This window comes from Carcharhinus amblyrhynchos, chromosome 11, assembly GCF_965287045.1.
Source record: "Carcharhinus amblyrhynchos chromosome 11, sCarAmb.v2.hapA, whole genome shotgun sequence".
Taxonomy (NCBI): Eukaryota; Metazoa; Chordata; class Chondrichthyes; order Carcharhiniformes; family Carcharhinidae; genus Carcharhinus; species Carcharhinus amblyrhynchos.
Genome location: NC_137334.1, coordinates 79,940,196 through 79,956,634, shown reverse-complemented (window position 1 = coordinate 79,956,634; position 16,439 = coordinate 79,940,196). Strand labels below are relative to the sequence as shown.

Below are 16,439 nucleotides of genomic sequence, written 5' to 3'. Positions count from 1 at the left end.
GGTGCAGCCAAGTTCCTCAGGCCATTCCAAGTGAAGGCGGCTACTGCCCAAGTCCATATTCTTCATTCCTTAGCAGTGTTGTGGTGTTGACTGAGAAAACTTTTTATGGTTCTGCTGCCACTTAACTTGTCCTCCATATGTGAGTTAACTATTTTTTTTGATGGAATCACTGTCATCGTGCATCCTGTTATTAATATAGTTAATGGTGGGAGGCACCATTAAGTTACATATGAACAAAGAGCAAGAGTAGGCCATTCAGCCCCTCAAGCCTGCTCTGCCATTAATAAGATCATGACTGTTCCAATTGTAACTTCCAATCTTATATCCTCCCTACCCCCAATAACCTTTCACCCTCTTACTTACCAAGGCCTGCCCACCTCCATCTTAAAATTAGAATTAAGAATCACTTAAGTGTGAGCTACAATGGGAATGTAGCTGATGCTTAGAATGAATGGATTAAGATGGACTCCTGACTGTAGTCTCCTAGACGGTGAGCTTGAAACTCATTCGTTCACTGGTATAAAGCACAAATCTGGTCTCTTAATTATCCTGTGACAAGTTAGCAGTTCCAGTAAAAACTACTGTATGATTCTTGCTGCTTGGAGGAGTGACCAGGCAAGGGATATGTTAGCATTACTCATTCAAATATTAGACTGAACCTTGCTCATATGTCTGTTTGTAATCAGGGAAAATGGGGAAAAGTACAATGAAGAGAAAACTCAACTAATACCATCAGTGATATTTTGCAATTGTGGGTCGGAATTCTCTAGTCTCGCATACCCCGCTACCACCATCAGCAAGAATGGAGAATTTGATGCTCTCCCGTTCACAGCAGCGGGACCAGATAATCCCAGCCATGGGCGAGGTTGGAGAATTTCAGCTGTGATCATTTGCTGTCTGTAACTGACTCGACAAACGATCCCCTAGGATGGAAGGAAAACTGTCATGTTGTTAATTGAGAATCATTCAAGCAAACGTCATCACAGCCTTAATTGCCAGCCAGCAGACCAAGGTTGAAGAACGGAAGTGTGCAATTGGGGAATATTCTGGAATTTAGACTCCTCTGGGGACAGGAGAGTTTATGGCAGAACTTTGAAGAAATAGATTATTTGCATGGGGTAGAATGAGATGTGCAGAGGAGGCATTGGGGTACTAGTATTGTCACTGGACTAGTAACCAGGGACTCAGCATAATGCTCTGCAGAGCCAGATTCTCACCAAGTCAGATGTCGTAATTTGAATACACTTGAGCAATGACCATGAAACCATTGTCAATTGTTATAAAAATCCATCTGTTCATTAATGTCCTTTCGGGAAGGAAATCTGCTGCGCTGACCTCAATGTGACTCCAGATCCGCAGCAATGTGGCTGACTCCTTAAAAAATGTGAAATGGTCTAGCAAGCCACTTAGTGGAAGAAGGACAATTAGGAATGGGGAATAAATGCTGGTCCAGCCAACAACAACTCCCAAATCCCATGAATGAATGAAAAGAAGCTGTCCATGCGGTGAAAAGAACCAGGTGACTGATCGTAGTGCATATTTTTTCTTGGGGCTGAATATTTGATCAGAATTCCAATTTCCAATAATTTTAATTTTAACTTTGCAATGCAGTGGATGGTGTCTCTGCTTCCAAGCCAGAAACTTTGGCTTCAAGTCCCACTTCAGGATGGACATGGAAGGTGTGTTTGTAACACAGCCAAACAGGTCACTTATCAGCTGTAACTCCCTTGAGTACAGCTATGGCAGGTGATAAGAACGAGATTGTCTCCTGGTCAGCCATGCTTGTTATAATTGCCACCCATCAAGCTATAACTTCTGGTAATGGGCTAGTGACCTTTTATTCATTTCTGGGACATGTGCACTGTTGGCTGGCCAACATTTATTGCCCATCCCTAGGTGCCCTTGGAGAGCAGTTGAGAATCAGCCACCTTGCTGTGGCTCTGAAGTCCCTTGTTGGCCAGACTACGTAAGGATGGCAAATTTCCTTCCCTAAAGGACATTAGTGAACCAGATGGTTTTTAGAGGACAATCAACAATTTTTTCATGGTCGTCAGTAGATTCTTAATTGCAAGTTTTTAAAAAAAATTAAATTCAAATTCCACCATCTGCCATGGCGGGATTCAAACCTGGGTCCCCAAAAAAAAGCTGAGTTGCTGTATTAACATTCTAGCAATCATACCACTTGGCCATTGTCAAGTTCCTAACCCTAACCCTAACCGTAACCCGTTCCAGAAAGAAACCACTTTGGAAACAGATGTAAGCACGAGCTTTGTCAACCGTGTACACCATAGGCACAGGATGGGAACTGAAGAAAAGCGAGTCAAATTCTTTACACTCAGTCACTGTAGATTTAATGCCCTCACTGATGATACACGAGTCACTAAAACATGTCCCCTTCACTTACAGCCTAAAATATTTCTGGAAAATCATAGAAAACTTTAATTGAAAGAAGACTGGGCTTTCAGGAAAGAAGAATAAATGTCACATTTTAGCCCCGGAGGATAACAACAAAATGGAATTTATACAAGTACATGAAATAATAAATGACTTACAGAGAAAGACCCAGAGCATTCTTTCAAAGGAAGACATAACAATAGAACTAGGAAGCAGAGCTAAATGTAGGAAATGTCAAATTTACACAAGGAGTTACCAACACTTGCAACAGATTTTCAGCAAAAGTAACAGATAAAAAAACCCTGGTCATTGGGGCCAACTGTAAAAGGGAGATTTTTGTTTCCTTAAGGGAAGCATTTTACATCTGGGACAATAGTTTAAGTTGATCCAAAATCATTTATCTTGTGGCAATATTTACTGCTGAGTGTCCTTAACAATGACTTTTATTCAAAAAACTTACACTTATGTTATATCTTTGTCAAATTGCATAGAAGTGCATTGCACTCATTATCTGTAAAACTACATTTATATGATCATTTTTGGTCAGTACTGTATGATGCAGGCTGGTGGAAAGGGCAAAGATGGGAAGCAAACTTTAATTGTGTTTCTCTGACTCATGTATGTTGGGCCAGCTTGATGGACCAACAATCTGTTTCCTGCACAACTATTGTGTAGGTTCCTATGCTGCCATATGTTCCTGAGAAGTAGCTATTCTGTTTGTTTCCAGTTTACATGTAAAGCAACTTTGCTGTAGTAAGAGTGATTAATTATCTGAAAAAAACTGAAACTTCAAAGCTTGGACCAAATCCACTTAACCTAAATCAGTATGAAGCAAATTTTCAAGGTGTAGATGTAAACTGTTGCCAATAAAACCCATCCCTAGAATCTTCCGATGGACTGCAATGTAGGTGCAGTCTGTTGCATTATAGTTTCAGCTTTTCAAAGTGTATCAAAAGAAGTCTGGCACTAGTTAAAAATAGTCAAGCATTTTGATTCTACTAAACGGTTTATGAAACAAATTACATGAACGAACAAACTAATCAAGATAAAGTCATCAGTCACTTTAATACTAAATTTTCCACCCTGGATGATAGATGACAACACACATAGTTATTGTAAACATGTGTATTAAAAGGCATGCCCGGACTAACCAGATACCTCCTGTACTTCCTAAATTGCGCTTTTAGCTTTCCTCTTTTAACAGTCTTCTCAGCCCTTAAACTATTTTTAGTAGTGTGAGAACAAATCCTCTAGATTAGGTGTGGAGATTAATGGTAGCACTAACCAATTTGGCCATTTGGACCTCCTCCACAATGCATCAAGATTATGGTTGGTTTTCTGCCTCGATTCCGTCTTCTCACACTATCTCATATCCTTCAGTTCCCTTAGGATACAAAGATCTATTGACCACTGCCTTAAGTCTGCTCAATGACTGAACATCCTTGGTTCTTTGAGATAGAGAATTCCAAGGATTCACCAACCTCTGAGTGAAGAAATTCCTTCCCATCCCATATCTAAATGACTGACCCTTTATCCTGAAACTGTGTTCCAGATATGTGCACCAGGAAACATTTTCTCAGCACCTAGCCTATTAAGCACCTTAAGTATTTTATATGTTTCAATGAGATTCTCTTTTATTGTTAGATTAAAGCAAAATACTGCAGATGCTGGAATCTGAAACAAAATCAAGAAATGCTGGAAAATCTCAGCAGGTCTGACAGCATCTGTGAAGAGAGAATAGAGCCAATGGCTCGAGTCTGGATGAGTCTCTCTCCACAAATGCTGTCAGACCTGCAGAGATTTTCTTGCATTTTCTGTTTTTCTCTCTCTTATTTTTTTAAATTCTGAGGAATTTAGCCTTCGTCAATTCAATGCCTCGTCAAAGGATAATTTTCTCATCCCAAGAATCAGTTATACAAACGTTTGTTGCACTTCCTCCATGGCAAGTATGTCCTTCCTTGGTTATGATGTGGATATGCCGGTGTTGGACTGGGGTAAGCACAGTAAAAAGTCTGACAACACCAGGTTTAAGTCGAACCAATTTATCTGATAGTAAACTCACAAGCTTTCGGGGTTTGTCCCTTCGTCAGGTTCACCTTTTACTGTACCTTCCTTGGTTAAAGAGACCAAAACTGCAAACAGTCCTCCAGGGACAACCACCAATCCTCTGTTTGTTCTGGTATGTTGTGCTAACAGCACAGAGTAAATGAAGTTAATGTCTAAGAGAGAGTTGGGTAGTTAAGAGTAGACAATTCTGTATTCCCAAGTTGTTGAAATAAAAGCGTAAGCTTTGGATGATCAGTTTTGTAACAGGTTGCATTAATGTTTTGGGTGTACCTTAGCCATTAGAATTGGAAATTGAAAGTAAACATGTAATATAGCAGAGCAAAATGAGGGCAATTTTAGGGTTAGGGGGTGTTAGTGAATATCAACAGGTAAAAGACAAATTGGGTGTGTAACTTACAATTACAAAGTGACAACTAATGGAATTAAGAGGCCATGAGTAGCTTTGTTAGAAAGTTGATAAGAGGTGATCATTGTGAATAGTATACAAAATTTGATGTTCAATCTTCTTAATTGTGTCCTTGCATATGCCAAGTAGTCTGGTCTGACTGATGACTGATTGATGAGTTTGATTAAGTGTAACTGTACTTTCTCTTTCTTTTTGTTTCAATAGCTGAAGTGCAGAGTGAAATTGAAAGAATCTTCGAATTGGCCAGGACTTTGCAATTGGTTGTTTTAGATGCAGACACCATCAATCATCCTGCCCAGCTCATCAAGACCTCCCTAGCACCTATCATTGTTCATGTCAAAGTTTCTTCTCCAAAGGTAAAATATGTTGTCCATCCATAAGTGTAGCAAGAGTGAATTATAAATACAGAGATTTATTTTGCCCCCTTCAGGTGCAATGGCACACTGTTTTCAAAAAACAGATGAGGTTAACTCAGTTGGTCGCACAAAATTTGCTCTAAGTCTAGTAATTTCTTGATTCGGGCCCCGTGCTAACATTATATATCATGTAATTTCACACATCAGTTTGAAATTGAGGATTGTAGCATTTTTAGAGGTCTTGGTCACGATATTAAACTCAAGTGTTGTCTGTTTGACCAGTGGTTCATGTAAGAAGTAAAGATTTCATGGTGATATCTGAAGAACATCAGGGAGTTTAGGCAAACAGCTGGTCACAGTTCTCGCTGCTGCTTGTTACAGAATGATCACTACATTTGCCTACAGAACCACGTTTCACGGGACATAAAGTGCCAAGCAATTGGAAGTTCATAAGGTCATAAGAAATAAGTGCTGGAGTAGGCCATTTGGCCCATCAAAGCTACTTTGTCATTCAATCCATCCACAGTTGAGCTGATTAAGGCATTAACTCCACTTTCCTATCCATCCTTCATAACCGTAGGCTCCCTTGTTGGTCAAAGATCTGTCCAACTCAATCCTGAATATATTCAATGACCCAGCCTCTACTGCTCCCTGTGGAAGAGAATTCCAAAAACTAACTCTTTTGGACTGTGGAAGGAAATCAGAGCACCTGGAGGAAACCTATGCAGACACTGGGAGAATGTGCAGACTCCGCCCAGTGACCCAAGCCAGGAATTGAACCCGGTACCTGGCGCTGTAAGGCAGCAGTGCTAACCACTGTACCACTGTGCCATCCTATTCTTCTGTGTTGCAGCATTCTACAGTCTCTCTCAATTTAAATAATATTCTGCTTTTCTACTCTTTCTACCAAAGTGGGCAACCTCACATTTTTTCACATTATACGCCATCTGCCATTTGTTTTTGTCCATTTGCTTGACCTTTATCCCTTTGCAGACTCTTTGGCTGAAATTTCCTGGCCATTCCCACCAATGGGATCTTCTGTTCTGGCCTACGCATGTGTCCCCCAGTGGCGGAACACCTGAACAACAGGAAAACCCGTTGACAGCAACAGGACTGGAAGATTCCCCTCCCTCCCCACAACGACGAGCCAGTTCTGCTGCCGCAAAATACACTGTGTGGCGGGGGGGGGGGGGGTGCAAACAGAAAATCACACCCTTTGTGTCCTCACAACTTGCTTTCCTATCTATCTTTGCATCATCGGCAAATTTGGCAACAGTACAATTAGTCCCTTAATCCAATCCATTAATATGGACTGTAAATAATTGAGGCCCCAGCAAGTTACATTCCACAAGTTACAGTTTGCCAACTTGAAAATTATCCATTTAATGCAGCCTTCTTCTTCCTGTTAGCCAGCCAATCCCCTAGCCATGCTAATATGACACCCGAACTCCATGAACCCATCTTGTGTAGGCACGCTATTGAGTGTTCTTTGGAAATCCAAATACACTACATCTACTGGTTCCCCAGTCTCACCCTGTAAGTGGCCTGTACTCACTTCAGCTACTCTCTTCCTCTATATATACTTGCAGAATCGTTTACTGTCTGTTTTTATATTTCTTACTCGTTTTCTCTTTTCCTCCAATTTCTCCATTTTAATTGTTATTCTCGTCACCCTTTGCTGGTTTCTAAACATTTTCCAGTCTTCTGGCCTGCCACTTAATCTTTGTGTAGATGTACATACTTTCTTTCAATTTGATGCCAGTTCCTGCTAGAAGTTCCTTCTGACTGATATGACTGATCTAAAAAAGTTTCCTCATTTGAAGGTTAACCTTTAAAATAATCTATTGAGCAAGACAATAGAGACAAATACAGCAGCAAGTATCCACACGGTGGGATTGGAGGTGAGCAAGATTTCCACTCGGGGTGAGATGGCTGGCCACATGAAGTCATGCAGCAGCCAGCCACTTAGCTCTGCACGATTGGGGTTGTAGGGGTGGGGGGGGGGCAAATATCCAAAATACAACTTTTAAAAATGGTTAATTATCATGTTCTGGGTGTCAAATGTTGCCATTCTCTAGAAGGCTCTGTGTCTACTTCATGAACAGTTTGTCGCCATAGAATCCCTGCAGTGTAGAAAGAGGCCATTCAGCCCATCAAACCTGCATCGACAACAGTTCCACTCAGGCCTTATCCCCGTCACCCCATGTAATCCCCCGCCACGAAGGGGCAATTTAACATAGCCAATCTATCTAACCTACACACCTTTGGATTGTGGGAGGAAACTGGAACACCTGAAGGAAACCCACAGAGACACTGGGAGAATATGCAAACACCACACAGACAGACATTCAAGGTCAGAATTGAACCCGGGTCCCTGGTGCCTTGAGGCAGCAGTGCTAACCTCTGTGCCACTGGGTTGCCCAAGTATAATACAAGTGAATGGCTTGCTAGACCCTGTTTGGAGGGCAATTAAGGGTCAACTACAACATGTATTGTGATGTGAGAGTCAATGTACCGGATTGATGGATTAAAAAACATCCCCCTCTCCCTGATTTTCTTTTATTCTAATGTGTACCAATAGAACAAGAAACAATGCTGATAACTGTATTATCAACTCCAAACTGTGGATCTGGCAGTTTGTGTACAGTTATATGGTGTGATCCAGCTATCAATCCATGCATCTCTTTGCAGCCTAGACAATCAGCACTACAACCTCTCATCATGATAGTATCTCATCATGTCAAATCATGACCATATATCACTATTTGCTCCCAACAAAAGACATAGGCCAGAACTCTAGCACTTTGCTTGCCATGGAATCAGCGCAGGCGAGGATCCATTGACCTCAGGTGGAAATTTCCAGTCTCGCTCAAGTGAAGCCATAAAATTGTGCCCGTTGTTATTTCCAGCAAGGGAGCAATCTGTAAGGGTTCTGTCTCAGACTCCCAAGCATCGTAGTCCCCCAGAAACCTGGTGCCCACTGTTCGAGGTGGCACCAATGGCTTCAACAAGAGAGGCCACACGTAATTCAGTGGAGAATGTTTGTTTGGAAATGCCATAGACAGTAGAAGACATTGGAATTGTGGTTAATGATATCCTTGGACTTCAGAAAGCTATTGACAGATCACACTGGCGATGACTGGCAGAAATAAAGAGTCAAAGATGAGGGGTTAGAATGTGATGCTAAATCAATACTTGGTTTAAAAATAGGGTAAGAAGTCTCACAACACCAGGTTTGACTTCTTAGTGTGTTTACCCCAGTCCAACGCCGGCATCTCTACATCATTAAAAATAGGGAACAGAGAATATGAGCAGGATGCCCCAGAGATCAGTTTCAAGATCATTCTAAATTTAAATATGAACTCGTGTCATGGACACTGGTCGTGTTAGCAAAATCTCCAAGTTCACTGTTGATCATGTAATGGGAGGCTGTTCAGAAATAATGCAAAACAAGTGAAGTTACGCACCAAAATCTTATCGTTTTTAACGGGGAAATCCTGGATATACACTCCTTTCTGCAAAATTCCCCTCATACTAAGGGGCAATCTAACATGGCCAGTCAACCTAACCTGCACACCTTTCTTCTCAATTCCAGTGAATACAGGCCCAGTCAACACAATCTGTCCTCACATGACGATCCTGCCATCTCAGGAATCTGTTTAGTGAACCTCTGCTGCACATATGTAAGGAGATCAAAATTGTGGCCAATGTTGGTGTTGGGAAAGGATGCAGGAGGGCAAAGGTTGTGGTGGGGCGATGGCCGGATGTGTGGGTGGCAGTACTTCAAGTTCAAAATCCTCCACTCTGACAGGCAGAATGATGCTACATGCTTGGCGGTAGTGGATGGCTGTGCGCATTCCTTTTGAAATATGGCACCCAGACCCTCAACCACCGTGGCCTCAAGGCGAGATTGGCGACTTTTTGCCCACCTCCATCACACAATTGTCCTGGCCCCCTCCTGACTGTGCAGAGCTAATTGACTGGCTGCTGCGCGACTGTGCGTGGCCAGTGGTCCCATCTCTGAGCGGAAATCTCACGAACCTCCGATCCCACCACGTGGTCACTCGGTGCTGCAAGAAGCTTCGGTCCAGTGCATTGAGTAGGCTTCTGGGCCAGAGAAAGGTGCAGAATGAAGAGGCAAAAGAAGCAAATTTTGGCCCTGATTTTACCGGCATGCCCGCCTGAGGCTTGTAAGCTCATGCCCAAGGCCACTGGGGAATGCCATTCTGCAATTTCGGGGTGGCCGTGCTGGTAAAATTGGGAGGCACCACGACATTATGAACGAACCTGAGATTTATCACATGTTCGACGCTGATGTTAGAGTTTTTAGGATCGCAACCTTGTACTTAATTATTACTTTGATTGAAAAATGTGTTTTTTTTCACCAGGTGCTGCAGAGGTTGATAAAGTCCAGGGGAAAGTCACAAAGTAAAAACCTCAATGTCCAGTTGGTGGCAGCTGATAAACTGGCACAATGCCCTCCAGTATGTAGTCATTCAGCAAGTTGTTTTTATTGATAAGAGTACATTAACAAGAGAAGAGAAGCTGTAACATACACAGAGTAACTGCTTTGCTGCCTATGCAGGCCACTTCCAGTAGAGATACATGCGCTACCAGTGGTATTTTGGTAATTTGGTGAAAGCAGGTTAAACAAATATTTATCACCCAAAGTCGATTTGGCCTTCAGATAAAACAGGTGCCTGACTCAGCGTCTGACTTGAATTCAAAAGAAAATTAAATTCTTCTCATTCTTGAATGGGGCAGCAAGGTGAAACAGAGAGAAATCCCACAATACCAGCTTAAAGTCCAACAAGTTTATTTGTAGCAAACGCCCCAAGCTTTCAGAAAAGGCTGTCCCTTCGTCAGGTGGCTGGGAGTTCAACCTTCATCAGTGATTTTATTAATCTGTGTTCCTACATTCCTTTGTCCATTACCCCATTTAGACACGGTATTCTGAATTATAGAAAATCCTTCACACTTATTCATTCAGCATCTCACAATCTTTGGTAAAAATCTATATATCAGATGACGTAACTCCAAATGGAAGTAATAATTTTGCTCTGGAGACTAAAAGAACATAAGAACATAAGAACATAAGAAATAGGAGCAGGAGTAGGCCATCTAGCCCTTCGAGCCTGCCCCGCCATTCAATAAGATCATGGCTGATCTGTCGCTGCTCAGTTCCACTTTCCCGCCCTCTCCCCATAACCCTTAATCCCCTCTCTTATCAAAAACCCATCAACCCGCGTCTTAAAAATATTTAGCGAGGCAGCCTCCACCACTTCAACGGGCAGAGAATTCCAGAGATTCACCACCCTTTGAGTGAAGAAGTTCCTCCTCAACTCCTTTCTAAACCGCCCCCCTTTTATCTTGAGGCTGTGCCCCCTAGTCCTACTGTCTTTTTTGAGTGGGAAGAGTCTCTTCACCTCTATCCTATCCATCCCATTCATCATCTTATACGTCTCAATGAGATCTCCCCTCATTCTTCTAAACTCTAACAAGTACAAGCCCAGTTTATTCAGCCTCTCCTCATAGCTCAACCCCCTCAACTCCGGTATCAGCCTAGTAAACCTCCTCTGCACTCCCTCCAAGGCCAAAATATCTTTGCGCAGGTGCGGCGCCCAAAACTGCACACAGTACTCCAGCTGCGGCCTCACCAATGCTCTATACAGCCGCAGCAAGACCTCCCTACTTTTATATTCAATCCCCTTCGCTATGAAGGCCAGCATCCCATTCGCCTTCCTGACCACCTGCTGCACCTGCAAGCTGGCCACATTAACATTTTAAAGCATAACCATCACATCCAATTCACTACATAAGAACCTGTGTATGGTGCCACTTTCTGTACCCCGATAACATCATGGAGTCTTGCTACTCGGAAGGAGGCCATTTGGCGCATTGTACTTGTGTGACAATTCACCTTATCCCCGATTCATCTTGGACAGTTCCACAAAAGGCTTGCAATGTAAAATAATAAAATATTATCTAATCTTTCTAATTGGATTATGTCTAGGAAGGTTTTATATTGTAATGCAATTTGGTTAGAAAAATGACAAGATAAATGGCTATTCATTTAATTTTTGTGTCTAAGTAAATTGCTGATTTGTTTCTCTCTGTGCGACAGGAAATGTTTGATGTTATCCTGGATGAAAACCAGTTGGAGGATGCATGTGAGCATTTGGCAGAATACCTTGAAACATACTGGCGTGCGACACACACCCCCAGCAGCGCACCACTGAATCCATTGCTGGGCCGAAACCTAGGTAGTACTGCACTGTCAACATATCCTACAGCTATCTCTGGGTTGCAGGTATGAACACAAACAATGTGGTTACCTGTGGAAGTAATGGGACGAAGTAAGCCATGACCGATATTTCAACACAAATATTTGAACACCTCAGCCTCTTGTACCAAGGTGTGCACATGTTAAATTATTTACCCTAGCTATGATGTCTCTCATCCTATGGGCGTGCCTTTTTTAAGAGCTTTGTATTGAGCTTGCATCGTGCTTGCACGTGTAAGGGTCACATTTCTTTCCTGTATTCTTCAGACCTTGGCACTATAGAGCCATCATTGTCATAGATTTACAGCACAAAAAGAGGCCCTTCAGCCCATCATGTCTGCCCTGGCCATCAAACACCTATCTATTTGGGAACATAGAACACAGAACATTACTGCTCGGTACAGGCCCTTCGGCCCTTAATGTTGCGCTGCCTGCGGAACCAATCTGAAGCCCATCTAACCTACACTATTCCTATATCATCCATTTTAACCCAACTTACGGGCACTTGTTCCATAGCCTTGTACACTATGGTGTTTCCTGTGTTCATCTAAATGCTTCTTAAATGTTGTGAGGGTTCCCACCTCTACCACCCTTTCAGGCAGAGAGCTTCAGATGCCCATTACCTCTGGATGAAAAGATTTTTGCTCAAATCTCCTCTAAATCTTCTGTCCCTTACCTTAAATCTATGCCCCCTGGTTATTGACCCCTTTATTAAGGAAAGAAGTCCCATCTTATCTGCCCTCTCGATGTCCCTTCTAATTTTGTACACCTCTATCAGGTCCCCCCTCAGCCTTCTCTGATTTAAGGAGAATAGCCCCAGCCTAACTGACCTCTTTTATAGCTGAAATACTGCAGCCCAGGCAACACCCTGGTGAATCTCCCCTGCACCGCTTTTAGTGCAATTGCATCATGCATTAGCTACACTTCAGTTTATCCAAACAAGCTGAACACATATTAAATAAATAAATGGTATTTTGTTGCAGGCTAATTTACTCTTAACACTTGTAAGAAGGGAAGCATTGATCTTTTGGTGAGAGCTAGATCCATATTGCTGTCAAATGAATAATTTATGGATTTGGTCAATATCTGTATCCCAAATAGAATTTAACTGCTGTTAATGGCATAGGTTTGTGCCAACTGCACTGTTAATGCTTGAGCATCAGTTGATGACTTTGAAACTTTAGAGGTTTTTCCGTTACTTGGCATAGGGCTGGCTACAGAATCAGAATGACTTTTAGAATCAGAATGAATTACAGGATGTTCCAAGAATCATGAAATCCTGACAGTGCAGAAGGAGGCCATTTGGCCCATTGAGCCTGCACCGACAACAAGAAACTGGTAGGAACTTGGTGCCCTCTCCCCAAGTTGTCTGTGCTAACGCAGAACTTTCCTTGACACCTTTTTCAAGTGATCCTTGCCTGAACCCCATTTTCTTACAGTACCCTAATCTCAAGTATTAAGAGTATTTTTAATAAGGCACATTCAGTAGCAGGAAAACAACAGAAGGTGAAATCTTAAATGGCTTATCGGCAGGCATTTATATTTATATAGCACCTTTGACGTAATGAATCATCCCAAGGTGCTTTAAAGGAGCATTATAAGACAAAGCAGGACATCAACCGAAAAAGAGGACTTTGGGTGGGACTCTCGATCTCGTCTGTGGTGGGACCCATTGTGAGCAAGAGCGTAAAATTTGGCACTCCAGCCAAAATTCCATTAACTTTCAGTGAAATTCCCAGCTGTAAATAAAGACAGAAGATTTGGCCATTAGATCAGATGACCAAACGTTTGGTCAAAGAGGTGGTTTTTAAGAAGTATCATAAAGGAGGAAAAGGACAGAAAACTCTGAGTCATGGCAAACAATTATTTATAAAACTGGTTGTTGGGTAGACAATGGTGTTGCCCCAAAGTTCAGTGATAAAGGAACTTTCCAGCTGTTCATACCAGATTGTTCTTCCGGTCTTGCCATTGTCAGACCCCCCCCCCCACTATAGGTTTCACTGCGGTGAGGGGTGAATAGAACAGGAAACCATGTTGACAATGGCAGGACCTGAAGATTCTTTGGCTGGCTATTGGCAGGTTGTCTCTGCTGCTGCGAAACTTACCAATGACCTCTGCTATTTTTCATATGTGTAAATACTTGAATGTTGGCATGCAGAGTAAATTTCAACATTTACTAAATGTGGAGATGTGGCAAGCAGGACAAAGATGGGCAGGCAAGCAGTAGATGGAATTTAACACAGAGAAATGTGAGATAATGGGTGGAATTCTCCAGCCTCCCCACGATGGGCTTTTCTGCAGAGGAGGCGGTTCCTCATTGACTGCTGGCAGGATCTTCCAGTCCTGCCGAAGTTGATGGCGATTTGCATTCTTTGCCTGTGTTGCCGTTGGGGAACCCACGACATTTGTTGACTTTGGCAGGATTGAAAGATCTTGCTGGCAGGAAGGCTGGAAAATTCCGTCCAATGCGACTTGGCAGAAGGGATAGGCAGAGAAATTAAAGGGTGAAAATGTAATGCCTCCGATGGGGTGAATTTGGAGGTGGGGTTGGTATTCAATCAACTGGAAGGTATGAGGTTTCTTTTTAATTCATTCATGGGACATGGGCATCGCTGGCTGGCCAGCATTTATTACCCATCATTTGCCTGAGGGCAGCTGAGAGTCAGTCACATTGTTTCAGCTCTAGAGTCACATGTAGACTGCAGGTTTCCTTCCCTAAAGGGTACTAATTAACCAGATGGGTTTTGCCAACAATCGACAATGATTTCATGGTCATCAGTAGATTCTTAATTCCAGATTTTTTTTATTGAATTCAAATTCCACTATCTGCCATGACGGGATTCGAACCCGGGTCCCCGGAACATTAGCTGAGTTTCTGGATTAATAGCCTCGCGATAATACCACTTGGCCATCTCCTCTCCCTGCTGGCTTCCTGCCTTTGTCCCAATTAAATCCATGGTGGGAAGGCTCGAGGATGGCAATTCATGTCCTCTTAAGAACCACAAGAGTGTGCATGAATAGATGGACTTGGGAGTGGCAAGGTATATTGAGAGAGTAGTAAGAAAGCATGTGGGACCTTGGGCTTCATAACTAGAGGTATTGAGACAAAAGCAGAGAAGTTATGCTGAACTTTTATAAACCTCTGGTTGGGTCACAACAACATACTGCATCCAATTCTCATCACTAGGCTTCAGGAAGGTGAAGGGTGAGGGTGCTTGAAAGGGTGCAGAGGAGATTTATCAGAATGATTCCAGGGATAAGGTTTAATACTCCCGCAAGGGCTGCATTAAACTGGAAACCCATTGACAATGGGTCCAGAAGATCAGAGAAAATCCTGCCCATGATCCTATTCAGTTAACATTGGGAAACATGGAGTTCAAAAAGGTTCCTTGCCCACCAAGTGCTCCGCTGGGCAGAAGTCTAGAATTATTTATTATGTCTTCCATTTGGCATGATATGCTTTGGAGCTGTCCCCTCCATTTACATGAGCTTTCTGTAATTCCAGTGATTTAGTAGCCAGCATATTCCTAATTGCATTCAATTGCCTTTGCAGCCCTCAGGTCTGTTCCTAGCCAAATATTTATCCAATCCTTTCTGCAACAGCAATTATATATTCGATATGGATTGTGTAATATATTATGTTCTATAATGTATTCTATGACAGCTCAGGTAGCTCTGAAATGGTGCTAACTCTGGAACAGGCATGTTGTGCTAAGCAGCAACTGCCTGTGCTGTCATTCCGATGGTAATTGCTTTCTCTGAGAATGCACACTACATATCCATAGAGGCTAGTTGAGAAAAAGCTTTGGTAAATTCCTCTCTGGCTCCTGACTGCACTGGAAGAAGGGAACATTTCTATAAACATTTTTTTTTAAGTTACTCTTCATTCGGGAACATATTGAGCTGAATGTTATGGGGGTGGGGTTTGCTTATTCCTGCACCACCCCCCTCCCCATCTCTGCCTGGCCCCCAGTAGAAAAATTGGACACGAGCCAACCAACCTTTAGGAAGGCTGCCCCACAGTGACAATACACCAGGAATACCTTTCACCAAGTCACTGTGGGACTTCTACCCTCTGAGAAAGGGAGGTCCCAACCTTGGGAGCTGCTGTCCAGTCAGATTGGCTGGCAGCTGGGTCATCCCAACAGCCCCAGGAGTCAGTAGTGGTAGCTGCTGGGACTATGAGGGACACCCGAGGAGGAAGACAACGACATGGATACCTGCCCAAGGTGAGTCTGAAGCTTTTGGTCCAGGAAGGATCAGACATTCGTGGGGGGGAGGGGTAGATAGGTCTGAGGGTCAGGGTTTGAAGGCCGGTAGAGGGGTGAGATGTCACAAAGTGTGGGTGGATCACATCTTGCTGCTGAGGGGTGTCCCAATGGGGGGGTTTCCCTACCCCCCATTTTCTTCCAACTTTTCACCTGAGATGCGGACTGGCCTCCTTTGTTCCACCTTCCCCAGCTACATGTAATATAGTGTCGAGGGTGGAAACAAGCCCTTTTTTTAAAGTAAGTCACCTTAATTCTTAGATCCCATCCGAGGACCTAAGACTCGATATGAATCCTTTGCATGTTTCCCAGAGTCCCCATTTTCTTTTCTAAGTGCAGAGCAACATTTGGACATTACCCAATTCTAACAAAGCTTTAGACAGCAGATGTGTAATAGCGTATGTTTTATGCTTCGTGGTTTGCTCGATAAATCCTGAAGCCTTGATCCCCTTCTCTACAGCCCCCCCCACATTCACATTATGAGCTATCAGCTATTACCTAAGGCTTATCCCTCTTTTTGTGATCCTTTACCAGGGCCACTGTGCAGTGCCAACGTGCCTAGGGCTTCTCTATCCCAAATTCACAACAATGCTCGGACGAAGAGTCATCTAGACTCGAAATGTTGGCTCTATTCTCTCCCCACAGATGCTGTCAGACCTGCTGAG

At 43.0% G+C, this 16,439-nt stretch overlaps 1 protein-coding gene across 3 annotated transcripts in view; it reads left to right on the top strand.

Moving 5' to 3' along the window:
- The window catches only part of cacnb4a (calcium channel, voltage-dependent, beta 4a subunit), a 233,842-nt gene that overhangs the window by 205,462 nt on the left and 11,941 nt on the right, over positions 1 to 16,439 (top strand). For 2 of the 3 annotated variants that reach the window (XM_080198299.1, XM_080198301.1), the window contains exons 10-12: positions 5,072 to 5,223; positions 9,612 to 9,707; positions 11,348 to 11,533. In XM_080198299.1, coding sequence (XP_080054425.1) covers positions 5,072 to 5,223; positions 9,612 to 9,707; positions 11,348 to 11,533 — 434 coding nt within the window. The remainder of the gene's footprint in view (positions 1 to 5,071; positions 5,224 to 9,611; positions 9,708 to 11,347; positions 11,534 to 16,439) is intronic. The other variant, XM_080198302.1, reaches the window with a different exon arrangement.